This window comes from Hypanus sabinus, chromosome 3, assembly GCF_030144855.1.
Source record: "Hypanus sabinus isolate sHypSab1 chromosome 3, sHypSab1.hap1, whole genome shotgun sequence".
Classification (NCBI taxonomy): Eukaryota; Metazoa; Chordata; class Chondrichthyes; order Myliobatiformes; family Dasyatidae; genus Hypanus; species Hypanus sabinus.
In genome coordinates, this window is record NC_082708.1 from 70,699,024 (window position 1) to 70,718,070 (window position 19,047).

General features: G+C 38.2%; 1 protein-coding gene across 4 annotated transcripts in view; it reads left to right on the forward strand.

Moving 5' to 3' along the window:
* cep295 (centrosomal protein 295) overlaps positions 1-19,047 on the forward strand; it is a 109,632-nt gene that overhangs the window by 76,500 nt on the left and 14,085 nt on the right. For 3 of the 4 annotated variants that reach the window (XM_059964612.1, XM_059964610.1, XM_059964611.1), the window contains exons 19-24: positions 328-469; positions 1,674-1,913; positions 8,873-9,030; positions 10,964-11,132; positions 12,961-13,268; positions 18,621-18,776. In XM_059964612.1, the coding sequence (XP_059820595.1) occupies positions 328-469; positions 1,674-1,913; positions 8,873-9,030; positions 10,964-11,132; positions 12,961-13,268; positions 18,621-18,776 (1,173 nt within the window). The remainder of the gene's footprint in view (positions 1-327; positions 470-1,673; positions 1,914-8,872; positions 9,031-10,963; positions 11,133-12,960; positions 13,269-18,620; positions 18,777-19,047) is intronic. The other variant, XM_059964613.1, reaches the window with a different exon arrangement.

Here is a 19,047-nt window from a genome sequence, read left to right on the forward strand (position 1 = left end):
CCATCCAATAATTTTATTTTCATCAACAAAGTGATTAATCAGAGTAGAAATTAACATCACTGGATCTAAATTCTGGCATACTCTACACAGCAACATTATGTGGTTGCCTTTGGAAAATGGATAGGAGCACTTGTTCACCACCACTTTTCTGAGGGCAATGATTAATGTGTGGTGAATGTTGATCTTGCCAGTGAAGCCTACATTGCAAAAAAATCAAAATGGAAGTAATGATTCTTCTTCTGAAATCTGTGGTTACAGTTATTTGCAACAAGGTATTCTGTTTTGTTTTTAATACTATCATTGTGCTTTTAACTTTTGTGCATGTAGGTATTTCCTCACTATTCAAAGGACACGTGTAGTTTTAATGCTGTTGAAAAAACCTGTGAAGTAGATCAAACATCTACCACAACATTGTCCACTGGAAGTTTTCCTCTGCATGAACAAACAACTGCTGGTCCCTTAAATTCAGGTTTGTACATGTTTTTTTTATTATCTGGTTTCTTCTAGTATTCAACAATATAAGTTCAGGATCTGTTCTGGGACTCCTACTCTTAGTGATTTTTATAAATGACCTGGATGAGGAAGTGGATGGACGGGTTAGTAAGTTTGCTGAGGACACAAAGGTTGGAGATAGTGTGGAGGGCAGTCAGAGGTTACAGTAAGACATTGATAGGATGCAAAACTGGGCTGAGATGTGGCTTATGGAGTTCAACCCAGATAAGTGTGAGGTGGTTAATTTTGTTAGGTCAAATATGATGGCAGAAAAATAGCATTAATGGTAAGACTCTTGACAGTGTGGAGGATCAGAGGGATCTTGGGGTCCATGGAACTCTCAAAGCTGCTGCACTGGTTGACTCTGTGGTTAAGAAGACAATCCCATGATTGGCCTTCATCAATTGTGGGATTGAGTTTAGGCCGAGAGGTAATGTTGCAGCTATATAGGACCCTGGTCACTCCCTACTTGGAGTACTATGCTTAGTTCTGGTCGCCTCACTATAGGAAGGATGTGGAAACCATAGAAAGGGTGCAGGGGAGATTTCCAAGGATGTTGCCTTGATTGGGGAACATGCCTAATGAGAATAGGTTTGAGTGAACTCAGCCTTATTTCCTTGGAGCGATGGAGGATGAGAGGTAACCTGATAGAGGTATATAAGATGATGAGAGGCATTGATTGTGTGGACAGTCAGAGGCTATTTCCGAGGGCTGAAATGGCTAGTACAAGACGGCACAGTTTTAAGGTGCTTGTTCGTAGGTACGAGGAGATGTCGGGGTAAGCTTTTTTTTTAACGCAGAGAGTGGTGAGTTTGTGGAATGGGCTGCCAGCGATGGTGATGAAGGCAGATACAATAGGGTTTTGTAAGAGACTCCTGGACGGGTACATGGAGCTCAGAAAAATAGAGGGCTATGGGTAGCCCTTGGTAATTTCTAAGGTAAGGGCATGTTTGGCACAGCTTTGTGGGCTGCAGGGCCTGTATTGGGCGGTAGGTTTTCTATGTTTCTGTTGCTAGGCCTTAAATCCTAAATAGCACTTCTGAATATTCAGCCTTTTTTTTAAGGTAGTTTCTATCTTTCTGAGTGGCTTTTGTAATCCAAAATGTGTTATGTCCATACTGAAAGTTAGTGAAAGTTAGTGAGTTATTAGAATACTATTCATATTACTTTATTTTCAACAGGTGACTATCAATGTACCATTGACAACATTCCTAGTAGGCAGTCAACTCCTACTTCACCTTCATACATATCAAATTTGCCACCTTCATTTCCTGAATACCAGTATACAATGAAGGCCCAAAGTAATGCTTTTACCACTAATGAGGAAAAAAGTACTTCTAATGAAAGTAGTATTGAAAAACTAATTGAGAAGTATACCCAAGATCTAAGCAAATTACTGGATTCAGGTGGAAAATGTCAAGGTAAGTATCAAGTTTTATTTGAAAATGCATAACAAACCAATAAAATTTTATTAAAAACCCATCCGGCTTTAAGCAAAATTAAGATGGCATGCTATAGTGGGCAAGTCAAATATCAGTGGAATCAATCATTTCTGTCTTCAGGACCTCCATTTAACCCAATCGGGCTTTCATATGCCTTCTCCAATGTTTAGCTGTTCTGAACTAAGTAAAATGTCAGCACACCAACTGTTCATTCTATTACTGTCCCCCATACTGAGACCAATGGTGGAGCCTGGGTGTGCTAAGAAATCTTAACCTTGACATCAGGATTGGAGACTCCATGTATTTGAGTCTTCATTTAGTAGAAAACTTTTATTTTTACTTGTTTCAAATCACTGCCGTCACATGATTTTAGTGTTTCTAGTTTTTAACCTACATTTCTTAAATTTTATAATTATCACTAAAATTTTAAAAGTTGAATATCAGAGTCACTTTAAAACGTTGATATGCTTCTTGACTTTGACGGTTGACAGGATTCTACTGCCAGCCTTGCTTTCTGTAAAAGGTTGGTGGATCTTTGAGGAGGAGTGACCTGAGGCCTACTCGTTAAATTCAGAATTGACTTGCCTACATAGCAGACAGTGATAGTAGATGGAGTGTATTTTTCCTGAAGATTGATGTTCCACAATTCTATTCTAGAATTCCTGCTGTTGTGATTTTTCTGAGTGTCTTGGATGAGGAAGTGGAAGAGTGGCTTAGTAAGTTTACAGATGACACAAGAAGTTGGTGGAGTTGTGAATAGTGTAGAAGGTTGTCATGGATTACACAGGAGCAGTTTTCAGATGCAGAGCTGGCTGAGGTGGCAGGAGTTGAACCTGAAAAAGTGAAGTGATACACTTTTGAAAATCAAACTTGAAGGCAGAGTACTAGGTTAATGACAGGATTCTTAGTGTGGACGAACAGAGGGTTTCATGTCTGTAGATCCCTCAAAGCTGCAGCGATAGGATGATTAAGAAGACATATGGTGTGTTGGCCTTTACTATTTGAGGGATTAAGCTCAAGAGCCGTGAGGTATTGTTGCAACTCTTCAACTGTGGTTAGACTTGGAGTATTGTGTTCAGTTTTTGTTGCCTCATTGTAGGAAGTATGTAGAGGCTTTAGAGGGTGCAGAGAAAATTTGCCAGGGTGTTGCCTGGATTAGAGGGCATATTTTGTGTGGATAAATTTAATGATTTAGAGCTTTTTTTCTTTGGAGCAAAGGATATGAGGGGTAACTTGATAGAAATATATAAGATGATACAAGGTTTACTGTAGATAATAGTGGACTGCCAGAGACTTTGTCAGAGCTGAAATGGCTAATTTGATGGGGCATAACTCTAAGGTGATTGGGGTAAAGTATAGGGGGAGATGTCAGAAGTAGGTTTCTCATACGCAGAGTAGTTGGTGCAAGGAATGTGCTGCCAGGGGTGGTAATGGAAGCAGATTCATTAGGGACATTAAAGAGACCCTTCAGCACATGGGTGGAAAAAAAATGGAGGGCTGTGTGGGAGGGAAGGGTTAGGTTAATCTTAGTAGGTTAAAAGGTCGGCACAACATTGTGGGCCACAAAAGTCTGAGCTATACTGTTCTATGTTTTATTTTCTATGTCACTGAGAACTTTGTACACATCACCAAATACGTACTTTCTGAAAGCCGAAACTAGCTTGTCTGTCACACCATATTTGGTTCAGTTGTGTGCATCCGAGTGCGGACCATTAGCAGCAGGCTGAATTCAGCCAAGCGTTTCAGTCTAGAGATGATTATGTTAAGTGCCATAGTAAAAGTTTTATTGTTTGGACCACATGTTCTCATGCATCTTCCTTAACTTTATCATATAATCAGATTCTGCAATGCATTCATAAAGGTATCAATGCTGTATACTTTTAAGCTTTAGCATAAATCTTCAGAAATGCACAAATTATAGACTCCTGGCCATCCAGCATAGAAACAGGACCTTCAGTCCATCACATCAGTGGTGGCCATTTTGCCCTTCTACACTAATCCCATTTGCTTGCATTTGGACTGTATCTCTCTATGCCATATCTAGTCAAGTGCCTATCTACATGTCTCTTAAATCTATTTGCACCACTTGATCTGTCAGTGTTTTCCAGTCTGTTTTAAAAACAAAATCGCCTCAGATCCCCTTTAAACTCTGCCTTAAATCTATACCCTTTTCAGATTCAGTTTATTGTCATTTAGAAACCACAAATGCAATGCAGATTAAAAAATGAGACAACGTTCCTCCAGAATGAAATCACAAAAGCACATGACAAAACAGACTACACTAGAAAATCCATGTAACATTTGGCAATCCCCAATCCAGAGTCCGGAGAGGCTGCTGCATATTAATATTCCGCTACCATCTTAGCGCGTTCCCTGGAAAGGAGCTCCAATCCCACCAGACAAACAAGACCCCAAAAACTAAAGCTATAAAACCTGCACAAAACCACATAGCTACAACAGTGCAAACAATACCATAATTTGATTTTAAAAAACAGACCATGGGCATGGTAGAAATAGTCCAAAGATATTAAAAGACTATAATTTCAAAAGAAACCACCACACAGTTTCCACAAGTCCTCAGGGTCCCGATAGATTCATCATCCCATGCAGTGGCAGAAGGGAATACCCCTGCTATGGATTTTCATGGCGCCACCCGACTCAGCCTTGCAGACGCAGCACACAATGAAAGCTCAGTCGAACCCAGCCTCGCAGACACTGAAAGTGACCTGACCGCAGCAGACTCCGAGTCCGTCGAACCTCTGAGCCTCCGACCATCCCCTCTGGCACAACTTCTCCGAGCACCATCCTCTGCCGAGTGTATCAAGACGCCCCTGCCAACGGCCATCAGCAACGAGACCCCGAGGACTGGGGGCCTGTTCTTCTCTGCAGAGACCCGGACCTCACAGCCACAGCAGCAATGAAGAAGGTCTTCCTGGAGATTTCCAGATGTTCCTCTGTGCTTCCACGTCCATTTTCATCCGATTATGATTGTGCACAGCACCCCACTTCACACATAACAGATAATCAGCTCCGGAGTGGCCGCTGCAAGCAGAGTCACGCTGCCATCTTGGATCTTTTGTGTTTGAAATCCCTACCACAAGTAAAATATATTATTATCATAACTATGCCTCTTGTAAATCTTATATACTTCAGTCATTAGCCTCTTTTGAACCAGGGAAAACAAGCCTAGCATATCCACTCACCCCACAATTTGTCATCCAATCAAGGCAAATCTCCTCTATGCTCTCTTCCTCTCCACAGTGGAATCACATTTTTCCTATAATGTGACCATAAATACAGAATACACCAAGTGAGATCTAGCCAGTGTTTTGTAATGTTGCAACATATCCTCTCAACTTCTATATTCTAATCCCACTTTATGAAATTGGGCATAGAATATAAAAGTTGAGAGGTTATTCATGGCCCTATCTACGTGCAATGCCACTTTCAGAGAACTATGGACTTGAATCCTGAGGTACTCCTATTTATTAACATTTCTTAGTGGATTACTAATTACAATATGCCCTATTCCTATCTGATTTCCCAAAAATGCATCACCTTGAACTTATGAAGATTACATTCCATCTGCCAACACTGCATAACTTTTCATTTGATTGTTATCATATTGAAGTCTTAGACAGTCTTCCCAACACCACCATTTTTCGTGTCAGCCACAAACTTGTGTAACTGGATCCTTGACTTCCTTACGAACAGACCACACTCAGTAAAGATAAACAACAATATCTTGACAGTTATCCTTAGTACCAGTGGCCTGCAGAGCTGTGTCCTCGATCTCTTGTCTTCCTTATACACTCATTACTGTGGCCAATTTCTGCTCCAGCTCCATCTACAATTTTATAGGTGATGCCACCGTAGCAGTTTGATCTCAAGTAATCATGAAGTGGAGTACTGGAAGGAGGTAGATAACCTAGTGGTATGGTGTTTGGATGTAGCTTTTTCCTTAATTGAATTGACTTTATTTCTTACACCCTTCACATACATGAGGGGTAAAGCTCATGTTGCAAAGCTCATGTTTTTTAGAACTTAGAATGAGGAATGACCTTATAAAAATATTTAAGATTATCACAAGTATCGATAATGTGGGTTTAAAGTATTTTCCCCAATGTAGGAAGTATAGGTTTAGGGTGAGAGCAGAAAGATTAAAAGGAACCTTTTCACCCTCGTAGTGCTGAGTATATGGAATGAACTGTCAGATGCAGTGGTTGAGGCAGGTATAATAGTACAATTTAAGAAACAATTGTTTAATTAAATGGAAGGGTTTAGCTTGGAGGTGTGCAGGAAATTGGATTTAGCTGTGTGGGCACCATGGTAAGCATGGACTTATTGGACTGAAGGACCTGTATCCATGTTGTATTGTTCTGACTATGAATACGACATACCCTTTCCTGAACTGGCCATCTTCCGTATCCTCTTTTGGTGAATACGGATGAGAAAATATATACCCTACCATACTTTTTAGTTGTAGAGTTGTTAAAAATGAATTTGCCTCTTCAGTATCCTTTTCCAAGCTTGTCTTTTTAATATTCCTTTGTACAACCAAAATATAATACTTTATTTCTCAATCTTAAACTTCTCATTTTACAGAAGTTGTCACACCTCACTCAAATGTTTTGTAACCATTTTGCTGCTACTTTTCTATTTCTTAGTATTGTTGTTTTGATCTTTTTTAAGCATTATAGTTTGTTGCAGTCAAATCAATCCTAATGTTGGATTCTGATATATTAATCCAAGGTTCTTTCAGAAGTCAGAAAAGAGGCAAAACCTGTTGCTTCACGAATGTTTGTGTTGATAGAACAAAGAAAAATTGGAAGAGAACAGTGATAGAGGCCTGCTAAGTGAAAAGAGAAACAAAAAGCCAAGATGGCACCCAGCATGGAGCAGGTTTTTTTTATACCACAGAACTGAGGAAAATTCCATTCAAATTTGCAGATAAGAGTAAACAAATGAGAGGGCTCTTATTCATATAACGCAGAACAAAGAAGCTTTCAAAATCATACAGTGTATTACCACTAGGGAATGCATTGAACTTGCATATACTTATTATGATCGCTAGGAAGCATAATAAGCAGTTATTTGCATATAAGTAATTAGACAAAATGCAAGCAGATAATTGTTAAAAGGAAATAACAAAGTCTAATCTAAGAATTAAATCGATCCAACTCTAATGTTACCTGAGGTTGTTGATGGGTTTATGTTTGATGTATATCCTCTCACTGTTCGTCAATTTGTTGCAATCCTATTCTTGCATCTCGTGCATATTTTCTGTAGAAATTATACCTTTATGTTGACACACCAATTCTGAGTGAGACTTGCTTAAAAATTAGTTAAATTTTGCTAAATATATGTTATTGGAGAAAATGGGACTGAAATATGCTCTGATGACTTGAATCCCAAGGTTTTGAAAGAGGCAGTTATGGATATAGTAAATGTTCAGATAACATCTTCCAAAATTCTATTAATTCTGTAATGGTTACCACATATTGGAAGCTATCAAATGAATACCATACAGGAAAGAAAAGAGAGAGCTGATATCAGTAATAGGGAATATACTATAATCTATTAAGGTTGGGCAGAGCTGGCATGAATGGAAGAAAAAATATGTTTGGCACATTTCTTTCTTTGAGGTTATAACTAGTGAAATAGAAAAATGCTTTCCCCCCCACCCCCAGTGGCTGAAGTATACTTTAACTTTATGAAGGACTTTTAACACAAGAGGCTGTTTAGCAAATTTATTACAGATTTATTAGGTAAAGTGGAATGTGAATGAACTTTTTTTTTGGATTGGGAGGCTCTGACAAGGGAAGTCTCAGTAGTCTATAACAGTGATTTGGAGGGTATCAAATGTGGTTTATCCCTGTTTGTTGATGCAACGCTACATGTAGGTTGTGAAGATGATATGGCTAAGTGCAGAGACAAGGGTGTGATAGAATATAATGTGAAAAATGGAGGTTGGCACCTTCAGTAGTCAAAGATAGTGTACTTTTTAAATTTATGACCTGAATGTCACTGCAATTACAGGATCAATTTGGCCTTTATTGTAAGAACATAAGGGTAATAATCATGGAATTCATAGAATCTGGAATGTTAGTACAGATCTGGTCTTCCTATCCATGGAAGAACACACCTATGAAAGGGAAGTTTAGCAAGAGTTCAACAGCTTGATTCATGGAATAGGGAGAAGTTCTCTCTAAAGGAGAGATTCACATTGACCTATATGTCCTATACTTGCTCCAGAAGAATGGGAAGTGATCTCATTGAAGCATACAAAATTCTTAATGGAGTTGACAGGATAGATGGAGGTGAGGTGTTTCATTTGGTTGTCTAGAGATGAAACAACCTTCTCATTCAGGGGACTGAAGTGAGAATCTTTGGAATTCTCTGCGAAAGGGCACTATGAAGGTTCAGTTGCTGAATATTTTCAATAAAGAAAACAAATTTTTGCTTGTGAAGGAAATGGAAATTAGTGCAGGAAAATGGACTTAAGGTGAAAGAACTGCATTGATCTTGGTGAATAATGGAGCAAGCATGTAGGGCTGAATAGCATTCTCCTTGTTTTTGTATTTTTATAGTGTTATGCTAGGATTTAATCAACTTTAGATTATTTGTCTAGTCAATGGAGAATGCTTATTTAATTAATTAACCCTGTTGTGACACAAGTCAACTTTCATGATGCCTTGGAGAGCAAGTGACTACAGATGTTAGAATATGTGCAATATACAAGACACTTAGGAATTCAGCAAGCCAGGCAGCCGCTGTGAAAGGAAATGAGCCCTGATCTGCTGCCTGACCCACTGAGTTCGAACAGAAACTTGTGTGGTTTGGGAAGTTTTTATTCACCTTGGAGCAGTTATCACTCACATGTTTCATTTCTGTTGTTTTGAATAAGGAATTTATTATTATTTTATTTTTTGTTACAGATTCCGCAACTGCTTGTGACATTTCAAACCTGGAATTCCCCAACCTCTCTCTTGAGCAACATAATTGTCAACAGGATTCAAATTTTGAATTTCAGCCTTTAGAGTGCAGATCTGACTTTAGCATTTACAGTTCTTCATTATCTCTGACATCCAGCAAGGTACTGAGTAATTTTTGAACGAGGTTACATCATCAATCTTTATTTATCCACTTAGAAATTTGCAGTAAAATTAAGGTTCATGCATTTGCATTTCTTGCTGGCTACTGCTCTTCTGTGACTCTCACTAGGGCCTTCGTTCCTCACAGTCTTTTACCAGGGCCCAAGCTCCTCTGAATCTTACCCACTATAAAGGAGAATGGATTACAGTACTCAGCGACATCTTAAAATTGTAAAATGTCCAGCACCATTAAAGTCTTAGCTGTGTTGGATTATTGTATAGTTTCATTGTATAGTTAATGACAGCAAAATTTGTATCTACACTGAAGCATATTGAAGTTTGTAGATGGTAAGTAACAAGTAACAAAGTAACAAAGTAGCTAAGTAACAAATCTGCGGTACCTTTTTGCCCCCTTGAATCTTCCCAACATGGAAGGCAATCTTAGCGCAAGATAGAGGGGAAAATATACCAACCATTTGCTGCCAAGAGCTACATATAACCTGGTTAAACTGTAGTGGTGAAGAAAAAATACTCTTAATGGAAGTTTCACTGATGAGAGTCACGTAACAAGAAATATAATAAGGAATTTTTGGTTTTTTTTATATTTTTGAAGTAAAGATTTAACACAGAAGGTATATGTATTTTCCCATAAGCAATTGTAGGGGTAAAATCTTTAGATGTTGGTATTATAGATGAGCCTAGCACAGTAATCAACATTAAGATATTAACACACAATTTTTATCTCATTAATAAAAAATCAACAATCCTTGAATTTCGTTGACTTGGAAATCATTGCTATCCATTATGGAATTGTGCACACACTCATTTTAAGAACACTGAGAGGAAAATCTAGAAATTTGGATCTATAGGCAATACCAGTTTTGTACCACATTAGTTCTCTAATGTTCTTTTTTTATATATTGGCTAGTTCAACATAGCACATTTTTCTTCCTCTATAGCTGCACCTGATCTGCTGAGTATTTTGAGGATTTAATGTTCCTAGAATTAGCTATTATACATCATAGCTTTTGAAGATACAGTATTAATATGCTAATGTGTATTGATCAAGTTACAGTTTGATATTGTACTAATTTCTGGAATCTATGTGGGTGGTTCAGCTTAAAAGACTGGAGAATCTGACAGCTGTATGAGGATGTATGGTTCCTTTCTGAGAAAACAGGATGGTTAAACTTCTTGAGATGGCTACAGTCTTGTAATTAGAGTATCACTATGTTATTTAAATTGTTTTGAGACTTCAAAAGGACATCACTGAAATCTTCAGTATGAGTAATGTTCCAAGTTATTTTTCAAATTGCTGTTGTCCTGCAAGGACCTTTATTTGCTTTAAACATTACCTTAGTGTTTTAATTTTAAAATGACTTGCAGTGGATCTCTGTTTTACAGAAGAGTTGAATTCCTTTTTTTAAAAAAAACTTACCTTGCCAAAGTTTTCTATAATGTGAATCTTTTTTCTAATCAATCCCCCTTTGTAAGTAAAGAAATGCTCCTACAGGAAGTTTTTTCTCCGAACAGTGATGCCTCTGCAGGTGTGTGGTAGGGGTATTCTGGTTACATCTCAAATCTTTTGGTAGTGATTAGAGAATTCTGTAATTGCAAATTTCCGTTATTCAAACTGCCATGACAAGGCAATACTGTAGATTTTCTAAATTTTATAAACTGCAGTTTTACCAACTTCATTTTTATGTACTTCTCCTAAGATATGAGAAATGCTGGAAGCCCTGAAAACCAACTATAGCATAGAGTTGACTTATCAATAGCTGTCTTGGCTCTACAACTAGCTGGATGTGATGTTTTATTCATAGAGTACAAAATCCATTTACTTGAGGCTCAAAACACAACATTGTCTATCTATTAAAACAAGCTTTGAAAAGGTAGAAAAGCTGAGGATTTTTGATTTTATTTTAATAAATCTAGAATTCAAATTTCCCAAGTAGTGACAGCACCTCAGAAAATCAGCATTCTATCCCAACTGCAACTTCAGACAAAGAGTCTTCTAGCAGCTGTGCTGTATCCACTCCAGCCTCTGGCATAACAGCCTCAGATATAGATCAAGTGGAGAACCACGTTCAGCAGTCCTATGAGGGTGAGTATCTTGGCTGTAAATGAAGTGGAAATGTCTTGTTAATATGTCAAAGTCAAGTTTATTGTCCAATTTACAGGGCAGTGGTGCAATTTAAAGACTTGCAATATCAGTAGATACACGCAGCATTAAGGGACAGAACATTCACAATGAAAACATTAGCTAACATAAATTATACCCCCAAAATGCTGGTGGAACACAACAGGCCATGCAGCATCAATGGAAAAGAGTAAACAGTCGACATTTCGGGCTTGCACTCTTCATCTGGACTGGAAAGGAAGGGGAGAAATCAGACTAAGAACGTGGGGGGAAGGGAGGTAGAAGTACAAGTAGTAGGTGATAGGTGAAACCAGGAGAGGGAGAGAGGTGAAGAAAGAGTTGGGAAGTCACTCCTTACCCTCTCCTAGTTTCACTATCATCTGCTACTTGTACTTCTTTCTCCCCTCCCCCCATCTTCTTACTCTGACTTCTCTTCCTTTCCCGTCCTGCCCTGATGAAGGGTGTTGGCCTGAAGTGTTGACTGTTTACTCTTTTCCATTGAAGCACCCTGGCCTGCCGGGTTCCTCTAGCATTTCGAACGTATTACTTTGATTTCCAGCATCTTCAGATTTTTTTTCTTGTTTGAGTATTCTAATTGGTTGCATCAGTCTGGTATGGAAACACGGATGCCCAAGAATGTTAAAGTGGTGGTTACAGTTGAGTCCCTCACAGGCAAAGCCCTCTCTCCATGGAGTACATTTACAGGGAGTGCTGCCACAAAGTAGCATCTATCATTAAAGACCCCTACTATCGAGAACATGCTCTCTTCTTGTTACTGTCACTGGGTAGGAGGTACTGAAGCACTTGGTTCCCACTCTACGAGGTTGAGGAACAGTTAGTACCGTATAACCATCAGGCTTCTGAACTGGCATGGATAACTTCATTCACCACTACTCTGAACTGATTCTATGACCTACAGACTCACTTTCAAGGACTCTATGTAACTCCTGTGTCCAACGTTATGTTTATTTCCTTAGGTTGTCATCTTGTGCATATTGGTTGCTTGCCAGTCTGTTATGTATAGATTTTTTTGTCAAATTCTATTATATTTATTACCTTATTAAATTTTATTAAATGATTTATTAAATGAATCTTAGGTAGTATATAGTAGCATATTTGTACTTGGATAATAAATTTACTTTGAAACTGAAAATGTGATATTGGATGGTGATAGTAGTTCAGCACAAGTGCCTGCAACATTAGTTCTTTCATCATGCCTGTATTAATTCAGAAGTCCCAAATTTTTAGGGAGCAACTTTTTAACTTCTCTGGTCCATTGGACTTATTGCATTCATAAGGAATTTTCAGTTTTATTTTAACTGAAGTAATGGGCCATGTTTGGGAGTGGTGACATACATTATGCAAATGACAGCAAATTATCAGAGGCCTTAGAATTTTTTTTGAAAGACTAAATTTTTAGCAAGTTTTTTGGTATCTTTATATTCTGCCATTTCTGATTTTAATATTAAGTGTAAAATATTAAAAATAATTGTTTCAAGATCTTGTATGTTATTTGTACTTTTGTTGCATTCATTTCCTTTCACTTTTGTTAAGCGCTTTGGTTTCCTCGTGTCCCATTGATTTGCTGGTAGACTAAATGGCTGTTGTAAATTACTCCTGAGTGCAGGAAAATGGCAAAATGTTTGCAAAATATTTATTAAAATTCAGCTTCAATAAATACAACATACTCTTTTTGTTCTGTAAGTAGAGGAAATGTGCAAGATGATTTGGCAGTGCCTTGTATTGAGGTCATTTTTTTTCTTGTGACTAAAATATGTATTTCATTTTGCAGGAAATAGTAATTCGAATTTTTTTCAACCTGTACATCTGGAAATCACTCCAAGAGAATACAATTCAAACACCGATCGTTCTAGTGAAAATTTAGAGCAGGAATTTCATAACGAAAATTCAACAAATACTGAGTATGTTCCATCTGACCTGTCAAGAGCTGGAAGAGTAGTTGCCGATTCATTGACTGTGGATTCCATAAACCAATCATCTAACTGTGAACCAGCTATTGAAAAATTGCGAGTTGGTGATGGAGAAAATTCTCAAGAGCACGCTGATACATTCTTCCGACTAAATGGAACATTGACTACTGTGAGTGAGTTTAAAGTGCCTAACCAAGATGAAAAATGGCTGGAGGATTTCAAGTCTGAAAAACAGATAGTTACCTTCACCAAAACAATAAATTCAGATGACAAAGTCACTCTAGAAAGTCTGTGTACTGAAGCTTCTAAGTTAATGTTATCAGAAGAAGACAATTGTATTTATAGTAAATAGCACCAAATTACAGAACAGAATTCCCCAGGGGAATTATGAGGCTATCAGGCCGGAAATTGGAGGCTTAAATTGGAAACAGATGTTCTCAGAGAAAAGTACAGAAGAAATGTGGCAAATATTCAGGGGATAATTGTGTAGAGTTCTGTATAGGTACGTTCCAGTGAGACAGGGAAGTTATGGTAGGGTACAGGAACCCTGGTATACAAAGGCTATAATAAATCTAGTCAAGAAGAAAAGAAAAGCTTACAGAAGGTTCAGAGAGCTTGGTAATGTTACAGATCTAGAAGATTATAAGGCTACTAGGAAGGAGCTTAAGAAGGAAATTAGGAGAGCCAGGAGGGGCCATGAGAAGGCCTTGGTGGGCAGAATTAAGGAAACCCACAAGGCATTCTACAAGTATGTGAAGAGCAAGAGGATAAGACGTGAAAGAATAGGACCTATCAAGTGTGACAGTGGGGAAAGTGTGTATGGAACTGGAGGAAATAGCACAGGTACTTAATGGATACTTTACATCAGTATTCACTATGGAAAAGGATCTTGGTGATTGTAGTGATGACTTGCAGCAGACTGAAAAGCTTGAGCATGTAGATATTAAGAAAGAGGATGTGCTGGAGTTGTTGGAAAGCATCAAATTGGATAAGTCACTGGGACTGGATGAAATGTACCCCAGGCTACTGTGGGAGGCGAGGGAGGAGATTGCTGAGCCTCTGACGATGATCTTTGCATCATCAATGGAGATGGGAGAGGATTGGAGGGTTGCGAATGTTTTTCCTTTATTCAAGAAAGGGAGTAGAGATAGCCCAGGAAATTATAGACCGGTGAGTCTTACCTCAGTGGTTGGTAAGTTGATGAAGAAGATCCTGAGAGGCAGGATTTATGAACATTTGGAGAGACAAAATATGATTAGGAGTAGTCAGCGGGGCTTTGTAATGGACAGGCTGTGCCTTATGAGCCTGGTTGAATTTTTTGATTGTGACTAAACACATTGATGAAGGAAGAGCAGTAGATGTAGTTAATATGGATTTCAGCAAAGCATTTGATAAGGTATCCCATGCAAGGCTTACTGAGGAAGTAAGGAGGCATGGGATCCAAGGGGAAATTGCTTTGTGAATGCAGAACGGGCTTGCCCACAGAAGGCAAAGAGTGGTTGTAAATGGGTCATATTCTGCATGGAGGTCGGTCACCAGTGGAGTGCCTCAGGGATTTGTTCTGGGACCCTTACTCTTCGTGATTTTTATAAATGACCTGGATGAGGAAGTGGAAGGATGGGTTAGTAGGTTTGCTGTTGAGACAAAGGTTGGAGGTGTGGATCGTGTGGAGAGCTGTTAGGTTACAGCAGGACATTGATAGGATGCAAAACTGGGCTGTGAAGTGGCAGATGGAGTTCAACCCAGATAAGTGTGAAGTGGTTCGTTTTGGTAGGTCAAATATGATGGCAGAATATAGTATTAATAGTAAGACTCTTAGCAGTGTGAGGGATCAGAGTCCATAGGACGCTCAAAGTAGCTGCGCAGGTTGACTCCGTGGTTAAGAAGGCATATGGTGTAGAAAGGGTGCAGAGGAGATTTACAAGGATGTTGCCTGGATTGGGGAGCATGCCTTATGAGAATAAGTTGAGTGAACTCGGCATTTTCTCCTTGGAGCGAAGGAGGATGAAAGGTGACCTGATAGGGGTGTATAAGATGATGAGAGTCATTGATTGTGTGGATGGTCAGGGGCTTTTTCCCAGGGCTGAAATGTTTGCCACAAGAGGACACAGGTTTAAGGTGCTGGGGTCTATGTACAGAAGAGATGTCAGGGGTAAGTTTTTTACGCAGAGAGTGGTGAGTGCATGGAATGGGCTGCCAACAACGGTGGTAGAGGCGGATACGATAGGGTCTTTTAAGAGGCTTTTAGATAGGAACGTGGAGTTTAGTAAAATGAGGACTATAGGTAAGCCTAGTAACTTATAAGGTAGGGACATGTTTGGCACAACTTTGTGGGCCGAAGGGCCTATATTGTGCTGTAGGTTTTCTATGTTTCAAAGCTTGATTAAGGTTTTTTTTTGAGAAGTTGATTATTGAAGGTAAAGCAATTGACCTTTTGTACGTTTACCTCAGTAAAGCTTCCCACGTCGGTAAAATAATCCAGAAGAATAAGGTAGCTGGGGTATACGGGAAATTGGGAGATATGACTCAAAATTGTCTTGGCCATAGAAAAGAAACAGTGGTGATGGAGTGGTGTTATTCTAGCTGTAGGCCTATGACCAGTGGTGTTCCACAAGGATCAATTTTGGGACCTATGCTGTCTATGATATATATCAATGATTTGGACAAAAATTTGGATAGACTGATTCATACGTTTGTAGATAATACAGAAATTGGTGGAGTTGTGGATTAGAATATGTTGACAATAAGGAAAGGTTGGAGAGAGTTTTGGATGCAGCTCAGCACATCGTGGAAACCAGCCTCCCCTCCATGGAATCTGCATCTCTTGCTGCCTCAAAAAAGTTGCCATGATAATTAAAGGTCCTCCCACCCATTAAAGACCATCCTCCCCTTTGAGGAGTGATTAGTCCTGTCATACAAGGAATTGGTCTATGGAATTTTATAATGTTTCTGAGGGAAGTTCATATTAAGGAGATGATGAGTGCACATAATGCTCCAGATGTGGTTTTACTAAAGCCCCACTGAATTATCTCAAGATGTCCTTTCTCCTGCCTTAATCTTGGTTGCTAGTTGCCTCTTATTACCAGAATAAGTCTGCTCTTTTCTCTGCCTTTGATGCATTGGATGCCACTGGAGTCATGTGGTCTCTGATGCCTTGTCTCTTGGGGAGGTGGGGGTGGAATATAACGTCCATTTATCACTGACATTTAGTGAAGCTGAGAGGATATTACATTGGGCTATGATTCCTCATTTCATGCTGGGTTCTTCCTGTGATCAATCAATGTTGGTAATTTATAATGTCAATTAAGTTGTTCCCTAACTCATTTTTTTGATGCTCTCGGAAAGCGTCACAGAATATGGGAACCCTTAAATGTTGGCCATTATTAAACATAGAATAAGAATGGATATCACTTTCAGTTTGAACCAAGATGCCTACCTATGATAATTCCATTTGCTTACTTTTGGCTTAATCGGGCCTGAAATCCTCACAATTACTATATGAAAATCAAAGAACAATGAGGTCCTCAAACTTCTGTACTAACAGAAATTGAAAAGATTGAAACAAATTTTTCATTTAAGTGGTGAGATCATCCACACAATTTCTAATGTGTGAAATTACCCAAACAAGTGGAAAGTTGGAAAGAGGAATTAAAGTGCAATAGTCCATAATCTAATTGAGCAGTAGAGGAAGCTTGAGAAACTTAAGAAGCCACATTTGTTGCTTTAGTGTCAATACAAGCCAATTATTATTAGTACTGTAGAAATGGACATTCTTACTGAGGTGCCAAGATAACCTAAACAAAATGTGTTCAGAAAATAGTATGACAAACTTTCCCTGTTAAATTTACTACATTAATTTGAATAGTGAGACCTTTTCTTGGGGCTCACTGTCCTCCAAGGTTTGAGTAAAATGAAAATTAACTGCTGCAAAATACTCTATTTAAAAACCAAAGGATCGTGCACAAAAAAAAATTCATAAGGGCCTAAAAGTGTATTGTCTTGTGATATTAACCAGGTAAACATTGACAGACTAATAGGCTTGAATTCAGTCAAAATTTTTAAGAACTTGATTAGATCTATTGTTATGCAAAATTAACATAAAATGTGCTAGTCTTCTGCTATAACTATTGATAAATGTTTTAATAGATGTACTGCCCAGGGAAAACACAGTGGTGCTTATTTTCCTCTAAACTTACAAAGATGATGTGTGGCATAAAATTTATTATTTTAAGGGGGCATTTAAATTCGGTCTTTGAAGTAATTTGGATGTTTGTTTTAAGCAAAGCTGAAATCGATAAGACTTTGAAATTATTGAATGTCAAATATCATTCAAGTTTAGAGAAGGCAATATTCTGCCATTCTTTGTATGTTTTAACTGTGGCGCAGTTTCAATTCTGCATCCATGCTGTGAATAAAATTGCTTAGATATGAACAAGAAAGCAGGACAAATCTAATTTGATTAAACACTACTGCATCATCCTAATATTAATCATGAGCAAAGGGATTGGAGTGATTAATGATAGTTCTATCTAAGTGCACTTCTCCAATGATCTGCTCACTGATGCTCAGCATAGCATTCTCCAGGATCACATTTTTCTTCTAACATGACTGACTTGGTCCAAGCATGGGGAAGAGATGAATTCCAGAGGCAAAAGAGAGTGACTGCTCTTGACATTAAAGCAACACTTGCATGAATATGGCATCAAAATAGTCTCATTCTTTTACAAATGAAACTATTTACTAACTGGAGCTACATCCCATATAAGGAGTGATTGTTGGTGAAGTTCAGTCCTAAGACATTGCTGTGGGAGTTTGAAAGGGCAGTGTCCTAGACCCAAACTGTTTCAGTTGTTTTGTCAGTTGCCTCCTTTCCAGTACAAGGCCATGTGAGGAAAGTTGCTAATGATTAAATAAAATTAAAATTTGTTTTGGGAGGCCCATGCCAGTGTGCAGGAACAAAATGGGGAAAAAAATCATTGTGCGCTTAAAGTATCATTTGACATTGTTGCCAGTCATCATCTTCAATTTCTGTACTGTTGAATTCACTAGTCTTTCAAACCACAGGTCAGAGAGTGTGGAAACATTTCATATTTAGACCTATACTAAATTCCACAGTTGCTGCTTGGTTGTGTTCCATACATCATTCACTCTCTCCCACTGGCAGACCAATGCTCATGTCCAGTGGTTTTGTTTGAAGGTAGTCTTCCACATTTTGTTATGTTTGTTAGCTAGAAAAGCAAAAATAAGTCAATCCTTGTTCTATCTTGTCAACTCTCATCCATTATCCAGAATTCTGTGTACTCAACAGTATTTTGGGAATTAATTTCATCACGTAGGCAGTAGTGGTACACCGTGTTCTGAGGAAATTAGAGATGAGAAATGTGTGCTGGAATTGCTTGCTATGCCACATTTATATATAAAAAAATTGTATTAAGTTTACTGTATTTTTCTTTGATACACATTCAAAATTGTCAGACATCTCTAAATATTTATGCAAGTATATATGTATGTACTGTCTTAGGGGACAGAATCAGATGTTGGAATTATGGAAGAACCAGAACTGACACAGCTAACACTGAATGAGTCAACGTTATTAGATGATGAACTAAGTCAAGAGTTTGGAGCTAAAAATATTACTACTGAAGATAATTTAAATGAAATACAAGCATCTTCTCAGGTAAAATATCAAATACATCTTTATTTTCACAGCTTTGATTTCCAACATGTCTCCCTTTCTCACCAAGACATTAAATTTTGGTGGTTGTGATATTGATTTAAATATTAGGCTACAACTTTGTGCACAGCAGTTCGGCAATATATGACAAATCAATTTTAATATAATCCAGTTTTGGATAACTGTTGGATCTGGTATTGGATAAATTCAATAGTTCCATTGAATATCAGAATGTATACAATATACAACCTGAAATTCTTGTTCTTCGCAGACA